At 44.5% G+C, this 10,151-nt stretch overlaps 1 protein-coding gene across 9 annotated transcripts in view; it reads right to left on the bottom strand.

The window, feature by feature from the left end:
• Positions 1-48: 48 nt before the first annotated feature.
• Positions 49-10,151, bottom strand: part of LOC111267673 (uncharacterized) — a 54,564-nt gene continuing 44,461 nt past the window's right edge. For 7 of the 9 annotated variants that reach the window (XM_022846057.2, XM_022846062.2, XM_022846059.2 and 4 more), the window contains 8 exons: positions 9,734-9,941; positions 9,393-9,602; positions 8,865-9,212; positions 7,759-7,960; positions 6,777-7,482; positions 6,145-6,457; positions 5,297-5,818; positions 49-5,007 (listed from right to left, as the gene is read on the bottom strand). In XM_022846057.2, coding sequence (XP_022701792.1) covers positions 4,897-5,007; positions 5,297-5,818; positions 6,145-6,457; positions 6,777-7,482; positions 7,759-7,960; positions 8,865-9,212; positions 9,393-9,602; positions 9,734-9,941 — 2,620 coding nt within the window. In that variant the 3' untranslated portion in view covers positions 49-4,896. The remainder of the gene's footprint in view (positions 5,008-5,296; positions 5,819-6,144; positions 6,458-6,776; positions 7,483-7,758; positions 7,961-8,864; positions 9,213-9,392; positions 9,603-9,733; positions 9,942-10,151) is intronic. The other 2 variants (XR_002684776.2, XM_022846061.2) reach the window with 2 other exon arrangements.

Below are 10,151 nucleotides of genomic sequence, written 5' to 3'. Positions count from 1 at the left end.
TTAAAACGTCACACCTACCTAATTCGCCCTGCATTAAGAGTGTACCACTGCGTATCATATCGTTATATAGTCTAGGCTTTATTCACAAGTTAAATGTGCAGGCCAGCTTCAAACCCTGATTTTAGCTCCCTTGATCGTTTTAATACATCAATCAACCCATACTTCAGTGTAAAACCGAATAGCTTTTCTACAATACTTTCATGCAAAACAGCATGATTGACCATCTTCTTATAAATCTACATTAATTTTATAGTGCTCGCTGTCCTTGAGCTATTTTTTTCTTTCTGGCCGTTGAATTATATGTTTATATTATCATCCTAGTGATTAGGGTCTCTCTTGCTTGCTCAATCACCAGAAAATCATCCAGTGTAATATATGTCAGTAGTACTATATTACAAATCGAAATCCTGCCGACCGGACGAATCGAAGTGATACCATCTTGCGAGCTCACTAGAATAACAAATAGTACAATACGATTTATACACGCTCTCCCATACGTTAGTATTAAGATATAAGAAACACATGGTGGTTCCTTCCACCTTAGCGGATTATATTGTTTGAATGCTGTAAGTACATCGTTGTCGCTTAGGAAATTTTCATACTCGAGCATCGTACACAGGTGCCTGCTTTCGCAGAATGTGGACACGCTTACAGACGCACAACGCTTTGGCTCGACCCTATCCTAGAACTATCTAGAAGAAGGCTATCGGGTCCACCTTGAAGAGATCTTGGAGGCACTCTTAGTTGAGCTCGATCTATAATAGCACAACTTGCAATAGATCCGTATAGAACCTGTCACAATTGGCTAATGGATGGTAACACTAACGCTGGAGACCCCAAGAGCGTCGACTACCGCACAATTTGCGCTGACGGTGACAATTCAAAATCACAGTAACGCATGCAAACGACAACACAATGATCTGTCCGTCCTTAGCAGATCGTACAGATCAATATATACCAACACATTAGCTATACGGAACTATCTTAAGCTCATACCACGAAGGATAACCAAATATGTACGATGGACGCCAACCTCGCAATCTCAGCGATCTCATGATATAGGTTCGATTCTACAGCCAAATCTTTCTCAACGACCTTATTTTTCGATCGGTCGATCTGTACTGTTCTTGTTCTTCTCAAACGACACCACACAACTTTCTGCTGTTCATATACGGAGTTGTTATTGTTATTATAAATATCTGTTGATAAACCCGTAAGCGTGAAAATGTTTCGGTGTAAGAGACCATACAAACTTGGATATGCCATATATCTGAATTATAATCATCATCATCATAATAATAATGATGAAAATCAATATGTTCACAGTGTGCAGTGTACAGAATGAGCGGCATATCCATCATGATTGTAATTATCCTCATTTGTTATTATTACCATTACGAGTGGAAAAGCGTGTGTGAATCTTTTTGGAGAGGACGAAAAGCTAATTATATCGGCTATGATATATTATTATTATTACAGCATATACTTACATATGCTGGTTCGTAAACACTCGAATGATTTTTTTAGAGTTCAAATATTGCATAAATTTTTTTCTGAAGTTGTCAAAAAGTTAGCTGTGTTCACTTTGCTAGATTCTATTATATACACATCCGTCGTAGAGCGACAGTAAAAAATTTATGTCGCACTTTTGCCATACGCACACCTATCTATCATTCCAGCGTTGAAAATTATCATGGTTCGTGGATTCGAAATCCAATCTGAAAAATCGATTTTTTTAATCCAGGATTTCTCTTTTTATGCCTGCGATTTATCATTTCGTTTTCATGACATAGTAATAATCATAAAAATAATCAATGAAATGTCAACGCAAGTCTTACTCATCGCGCAGTGTTCGCATAATCTATCGCAAACAATAATTAATATTGTAAGCGAGAGATCACAATGTACCGCTGTGCGCCATTAGCATTAGTTTCCGCCATTATGGGCTTTCTATTTTACGTTTTGGCGTTGGGGCGCATTTGTGATGTTGGGGAAAGCCAAGGAGCACTGGTTACAAGAGAGCAGCACTGCAATAGAATGAATTTGGAAATTAGCAGTTACCTATATTATTAGAACAGGCCGGCTAGTGCAGCCGGTACGGAGGAGCCGTTCTAACATAGTCTACACTAATGTATTGTGCTTGTCGTTACGTTGTGCCGGCGTAAATATGCAAGATGTATTCTTGTCATTGAAAGCGATGCTTCCTGGTAGTTGCTGCCTAATTGTACGTTCTATCGATTCAATCGATTTATCGTTCCAGCTCTGCACAAACTTTGGTATCAACATAAACGGACCCACGGTCCGCTAAGGGTATACCAATCCAATCGAGAAGCTTACAACAGCTGCGTCGATGTATTAACCCATTACGTAAACAGGTCACCCACCAAAAAACCGTATGTTATCGACGGCTTCAGGGACACTAACCCAGGCGAAGCGCCGCGTTAATCCGACAAAGGCTTGAACAGACCATCGCTCTATAAAATATGAGTGACGCTAATTTCCTTCTCGTGTCTTCTTCGGACTCCACTCGGAGTAAAAATTTCATAGAATCGGGTGGCACGATCCGCAGTCCGATATCGCAGCGGTCATCGATCAGTTTGTTCACGATAATATACAAAAACTCCAATTTAGGCTGAGTTTTCCAGTGTTACACCGAGCTCGGTCTTTGTGTAATAGTACCATCAGTAGCTACAGGTCGATCTTTTGTGTTAGCGTCGCTTATTTAGCTTCATGTTCCATCTCATTTGCTAGTGCCGTCAAATGCCACACAAAACGTACGATGAGACCTTTGAACCGTCCACATCAAACGATACAGCCTAACCAAAGAAACCTTGGCGATCATGTCTTCCTCCTTAAGATTACAACCTTATGTCAACTACGACTTCAGCTACAAACGGCAAACAAAGGAAAATAAAAATTTTTACCATCAATCATTTGATCCCTTCGGTTGTTTTTGTCGAAACTATTCTTACGTTGACGCTTCGTCTTCTCATATAGTATAAACGATTGATGACATCATCACATCAGAGTGACCTTCATCGTGACGTACACATATACATTAAATATTGTTACGTGACCTTCTTGGTAAAGGAAACACAATCAGAAATCTGTACAGATTTATACTGCCGATAATTATAACGCAGCAGGAAATCGTAATGTGATAGTTAAATCAGGCACAACTATATTTATTATATAGAATATAAACGGTGACGGGTACGGTTAATAGTAGCAGCAAACAATAGTAGCCATAAACATACAAATTATATTATCATGTTGATGATAACCACTGTCTGAGTTCACGAGTTGGAAGAGCCAAGTGTCTGCCACAATGAATACACTGCTGCCGGGTGCTAGACCTTAGCTCAAGCAAAAAGCGACCAAATACGACCCTAGCGATAAAAAAAAAGATCACCGAAATGTGGTCACAATCAGAAACTGGAAGGAAATGTTACATGGACGATGTTGTCGTCTGCATGGTCCGACGCCCAGTGATGGTATACAACATGGAGATAGTTGCTACAGAAACAAGTAACGAAAGACACCGAAACTATGTCGCCACCACAGTTCCGGCTCAGTTGTTGGCTACCTCAGACCCTCACTCGCTTTTGTTCAGATATTCTTTCATAACACTTATGCCACCCTACCATCAGCCATCTTTTGTATTCTTCTGTCAGACTTCACGCCGATGTTCGACTGTTATGAGAGGCACAATCGTCTGCTTTCCTGCAAACGATTTCTTATGCCGCCATTCTATTTTCTCCCGGCAACCAACGCTCACAATAGTAAAACCGTATACAACGAGCAAAAATCATCCGTTTGACTGACGCTCTAGTAGCTATGTTTGCCCTCTCCAAAACCTAGTTAACGCGTAGCCGTTGTTTGCTCCCACAACCAACAACGGAGCGTCTCCGCACGCGACGTCCGTCAGATGTAATTAATTCAAGTGAGGGACTGGTGTTTTCTGCTAAGTTATTATTAATATCATGATTAGCATTCTACTTAATTCATTATGACGCCCGTGTGTTTTCAACCCCCTGTCCTAATCACAATATTAGTAATAATAGCAGCAATTACACAATAATTGATATTTTTTTTCTTCGTGAATATAATATACATACACGATCTATTCGAGCGACATCTGCAGCCAAGTCACGATACTACCTGTTTACTGCATTGGTTACGTCGTATCTCATCTCTATGAAGCTTGTTTTTGCGTTCAATCTGCTACTAGGACAAATACTGCAAAGTTGTTATGATAATAACAATAATAATGCGATTAAGATTAGTTTATTGTGATTATTTTATTATATGGATGTCTCGGCGTGCAAACGTGTCGCGATGTCGTCGTGAACGCGTCTGCTGTGTGTGCTGTAATACATAGGGATTGATAGTTGTTGCTTAGTTTTGTCTTGTTAACGGTATTGTCGTACGCAAATGACCGATGAGCAACTATGATTTCTTCATTTGTTTTTTTTGTTTTTTCGAACAAAAAAACACGCGAGCACTTCTCCACCGAGAGATTCTCACGTACAGAGCCTCTCTTCTCCCACAGCTGATGTCCTGCCATTTTACTGGTGGTTGTCACCTACTGACCTAGTCTTATAATCTACTGGTTCTGAAGTCCTTTCGAGACTAGTATGCTCACCCTTGTTCTTGCCTTCCGTCCTACTGTTGTATATGCTGCAGGCGCCGTTACAGTTAAAGCACGCTGTCAATTTAACCCAATGCTGATAAGGGCCGGCCTACCGAAGGGATCAGCAATTCTTGTTTCATACACGATGCCGAATGACTTTCGTTGTAGCGGCTTTGCCAATGTTTTGCCTTTTCAAATTGGCAGGTAGCGTAATAGAGGAGGCCTGATATTACTGTTAGCTAGGCCGAGATCTGCGTTCTTGCCTACATTGCCTGGTAGGGGTTGTGATATTTGGGGGATATGCGCGTGTAAGCTGGATATGAGGATTGAAGGTGCGCAGGAGGTGCTGCATAGCCCACGGGAGGCTGATTCACCTGCAGGGTACCAGAACAGTTATGACAGAGGAAACCTCTTAAATCATAGTGATAATCATCATACCATGATAATAATATAAATGATGACGCCACAGCCGCTTTAAAGGTTATGCTTTAAGAAAATATTTTTGGTCGCTCCCTTAAATAAGGTGGGAAATGTTTCTCTTTTAAAACCCGTAAAAACCAGTAGATCTTTGTATACCACGTTGCTTTCGACGCCATGTGCCATATATGCGCGTTGTTATTTCATTTCATAGTATTAATAGTTCACGTTTGTATTTAGATTTACCTGTGGATATTGGTGGTGTGCCGGTGGCGGCGGGAATTGCCCGCTACCAGTGGCCACGTACACGGCGGTCGGTCGGTAAATGTCAGGCTGGCTCAAGTAGAGCGGTTGTGCCCCCACGGCGCCCACAGCACCCACGGCACCTACACCCATGTGGCCCGTCGAGCCGACGCCGACAGCTCCCACCGTGCCAACACCCATACCTAGCTGTCCCACTTGGCTAGCGGGCGCCGCAGCAAACTCAAACTGCAGCGGGGGCTGCTGTCTTGTATGGGCGTGTGAATGGGCGGCCCGTGCATGAGCACTGGTGCTCACCCCAACTGCCGCTTCCTTGAGCAGCCGTTCAGGGTCGACGTACGCTGGAGCCAGGTGACCCCCGTGGCCATGGCTGCTAAGATGGGCGGTATGCGCCGTTGGCAGCTGTGAGACAACTTCACGTTTGAATGTTGTCTGCTGAATGCTACCCGAGCTGCTGCTACCCGCTAATCCGCTGCCTGGAATGGTGGCGTACTTGTGCGACCGATCCTGATACGAAAGCGTGGGGCACCAGGTCAGAATAACAATTGCAATAGAGATATGTTGGTGAACAGGAATGTGAACAATCGGCAAGTGTAGAAAATATGTTTGTTAGGACAAACGATTTTTGCTTGACCAAAACTGTAAAAGAAATGCCGTAATTGCCAGTCTAATTTGGTTGGTCCTTGTGCTATGTCAAATAGCTTTAGATAATCGTCTGATGAAAGCATCGACGTTAATAATCAAGAAGATCAATAACTGAATGTCGATAACGATATTCTTATAGCAAATTGAATATAAATAGGAGAACTCGAAAATCTTTCTATTTTGCTCACCTTGTGTAGTGGCTGCTGTTCGTCCCTGGGCTCATGTTTGATGTTCTGGAGTACCACAGGCGAATAGTGGTTTGATAGCTGAAGTACTCGGGAATCGGCCGGAGTGGCCCCAACGGACCCGGATGCCCCGGAAGCACCCGGTGAGTCATTAGGCAGCGGCATCGTGCTCTTGGACGAGGTTGCGCGAATGCCGCCGCGCGAACAACCAGGGTATTCTGTTGACGGTGTAACCTGCGCCGAGTGACATTTACCACCACTTGACGTCTCTGAGTCCCCGCGTTCTGCGGAGCTCTTTGATCGGCCACTGCCACCACTACAGAACAGGACGTATCCAAATTTCAAACACCAAATTCACTATTTATAATTGGTTCATTTAGCCACAAAATACAAATGGTTGATTAACAAAATCAGCTGGCATAGAAAAATCTTCTGTACTGATCTTGACTCAAAGATATATCCTCGAATACCTAATCCCTAACCTAAAACGAAGAAAAAACGGCTATACGACTACGAAGTCGTACATCATTGTCACTTAAACGTGGCACCTGGAGATAATTCCTCAATTATGTGTTTGCAAAGGACAAAAGATGTCAAAAAGTTAAACATTGGTATAATAGAAGAAGTCAACCAGCCTGTTCTGTGTGTTGGGCGCCTCATCGTCGCTGTCCGAACTGATCGTGATCACAGAGACCGCGCGCGATGGCGAAGGTGAATCTCGAATGACAATCGTGCGGCCTCCGCTAGCTCCCGATCCAATTAATGCCTGTCCTGATCCCTGCCCGTGCCCTATGGACACGTGAGATGAATGTAAATGCGCGGCTGGCGCCTGGATCTGCGGTTCGGGATGCCACTTGACTGTAGTGTGACTGCCCTGCGAGACACCCATCGACGACTGGCCTCCACTGCTGCCTCCCGATGATGGGCCGAGACCACTTCCCGACGCAGGCGGAAGATGATACTTGGGTGGGGTGTTCTCTTTGACGCGCTTCTTGACAGGACTCAGCTGCGTATGCTGCCCGTTACCGCTGGGCGTCTGTGGACCGCCACCGCCGCTACCACCTCCATTCCCATACGGCCCGCCTACGAGCGAACCACCTAAATGTGAATGGGCGTGTGCGGCCGGTGCCAGCGACGACGATCCGAGCGGGGCGTACGCCGAAGTAGACGACCCCGAGACGCCAGCAGCCGACGCGACCGAGGCCTGCGCAAGCGCAATGGCTTTGCCAGATGATGATGTCGACGGGTGCCGTTTTGAATGGGACGAGTGTTCACGGGTTGATGAACGAACAGAGCTACTTTGGTGAGCAGCCGACGGCGTTTGGCCCACCGACATCCAGTCTGAGCAAAGTTCGAGAAAGGAATGGAGGTGAAAAAGAATTCTTAGAAATCTCTAGCATCTTATCTCTATGTACAGGCGATAAGCTAGATATCGGCGAGCAAAAAGTTGTACTGGACTTCACGCAGAAAACAGAAGTAACAAACGATAGCCATATCAACCGCCAAGTATTGTATCACACAAGGAGAAGCTTGAAATAATATATGAGTGATGAAGTTAAAAATAAATTAACTGATTAGTTTTAGAATAGTAGCGAATAGTTTGCTCTTTGTACTTACCGGGGGCCGGAGGAGGTGGCAATAATGTAAGTCCTGCTCGCCCCCACGGATCTTCTCCTCTCGTGAGTGGCGGACCCCAAACATTTGTGGGCGTCACGAACATCTGATGCGGACGCGATGACGTCATCGCGGCGGCAGCTGCCGCCCAAGTGGCTGCGGCAGCAGCCGAGGACGGGTTCTGGGGGCAGAGAAGATTTGAGTCCTGCGACCCGACAGGCACACATACACATACAATATCGAGAAGTACGTGGCAGGAAGCCAAAAAGGAACAACGCGAACAGAATAAATTCACCACAAATTCACGTAATATGGTGATACACGGTGTTCAGCCACGTAGCAATATCAAAACGTGTACGTGCAATGTTAGCGTATGGCAGCCCGTGAAAAGAGGATTTTCGAGCGGGAAGCGTGACCAAATCCCGAGTCAAAAAAGCAGACGTCAGGTCATAACGTCGATGATGTTGTTGTAGACGAATGACAACAAAGCCCAGTGCGTCAATTTAAGAAGTTAATTGACAGGCGCATCGTAACAGGCGATAATGCGGGTGCGATCGGTCGATTATGGAGGTGGTAACAGCGTCACAAGTGATGAGAGCAACGAGGACGGTATTGATCCGGAGGTGCCGTCCGCGAATCGCGGCAGCAAAAGGAGTTGGGGTTGGGAAAAGACAGGAAAAGCAGATGACAACAACAACAACAACAACGACGACGACGACGAAGACGGCGGCAACAACAGTCGAAGCAAAAGAACAGCAAATGACGAGAGTAGATAATGGTTAGTATCTAGTGTTATCGTTAACATTCGATTGTGATGAATGAGTTTGCCGCGCAGCAAAAGGAAATCGCATAATTCATACAAAGGTATTTCATGACAGAAAACGTTTCCTGAACACCTATTGGACATAACAGTGCCGTATATTAATGACGGTTTACCTAAGTATTTCACAACACGAGCAGGCTAGATATTTTTTACTAGCTTCACTTATTATAAAGCAGATAACTATTTTGATGATTCAACAATTATCATCAATTTGCAGGTCTTCTATATATGCAGTTAGCATGTATCACGTGGTACGTCGGTTATCGAAACAAGTTATTGAACTTACCGTAATTAGAGCCATTTGCCGGCCGTTTTGTTCGACTACGGATACCGGCACGTATTGCTGGGTGGCAAGATGCAATGGTTGAATCTGCAACGTTTGTTGATGGGGCGCTTGAACTCCAGCCGCTCCAACCATCATATGCTTCGGTGAGTTTAGACAAGCATTAACTTGTGGCGGACACAGAATAGAACAAAGTTGCGTTTGAGGTGCACCCTGTTGCGCGCTTTGTGACGCCTGTGGACCTGTGAACGGCCGATACAGCGCGGTAGCCGGATGGTATAGTGCCGCTGCTGCAGCGGCCTGAGCGGCCGCGTGGTGACGCATTCTTCGATGACATGTCGCTTCCATCACCTGAAATGATGAATAAACAGATTGAAGTTACTGTCACTATGATTTTGGTCAAAAATACGGACTTTGTATTTCGCCAAGTGCTATAGGTAGTAATGAGATTAGTGGCACCCTTTATATAAATGCTCACATAGAGGTTTTTATAATCGTTGCAGTTCATTCAAAGTAAATACGTGAAAGAACCTGAGCAGAGTTCTTGACATGCTGGCAATGGGCATATTCGACGAGGTGTCCAAGGTTAACATAATTATGGTTGATAGCCTCCCCGGGCGTAATGCGTCTCTCCTGGTCAAGAGTTAGCATCCGCTTGAGCAGGTCAATCAGCTCGCGTCGATCCGCTTTTTCCGCTAAGAGTTCTCCGCCTCCCGATTCCAGGTCCACTGGCACATTCACCTAGATAATATACACCGGCAACACATTTTGTACGATAACGGTTTCAACCGCCGTTTTTTTTTAGCGAAATAAATACATTTCTAAAGAAAATATCATCAGGGTCAGCAATGAGTTCAACATGTTGAGCAAACCTGTGCCATGTCGTCGAGACAATTAAAGATATACTTTCGGGCCTCTTTGGAATGAATGCCTGTCTCGTTTTCGTGCTCCTCGGGAGTCTTCAGCCTCCAGAATGGATAGCTCGAGGACGACGCTTGTTCTCGGACAAAGAACCGCGTAGTTTTGGTGGCCGCATTTAGCAGATGTTCAGCGGGAAGACCTTGCGTCTGTGATATAAATCTGGGAACAATAAATTTATGGACGCAATCACATTATAAACAATAATTGGGATTTCGGCCAGCTTTTGTGCTTCGACTCACTTTGCATGTACATTTGTAAAGCATGTTTGGACTGGCTTATTTAATTGGCCGGATATATAAATGAAGCTGAAAGTGCATAAAAAGCTTCGCGGTTCTCCTATGGACAAGTTCTGTACTCCATTTTGTATAT

This window comes from Varroa jacobsoni, unplaced genomic scaffold (assembly GCF_002532875.2).
Source record: "Varroa jacobsoni isolate VJ856 unplaced genomic scaffold, vjacob_1.0 scaffold_1208, whole genome shotgun sequence".
In the NCBI taxonomy this organism is placed as follows: Eukaryota; Metazoa; Arthropoda; class Arachnida; order Mesostigmata; family Varroidae; genus Varroa; species Varroa jacobsoni.
The sequence above is the reverse complement of the archived record's forward strand: the minus strand, read 5'-3'. Positions and strand labels throughout refer to the sequence as shown.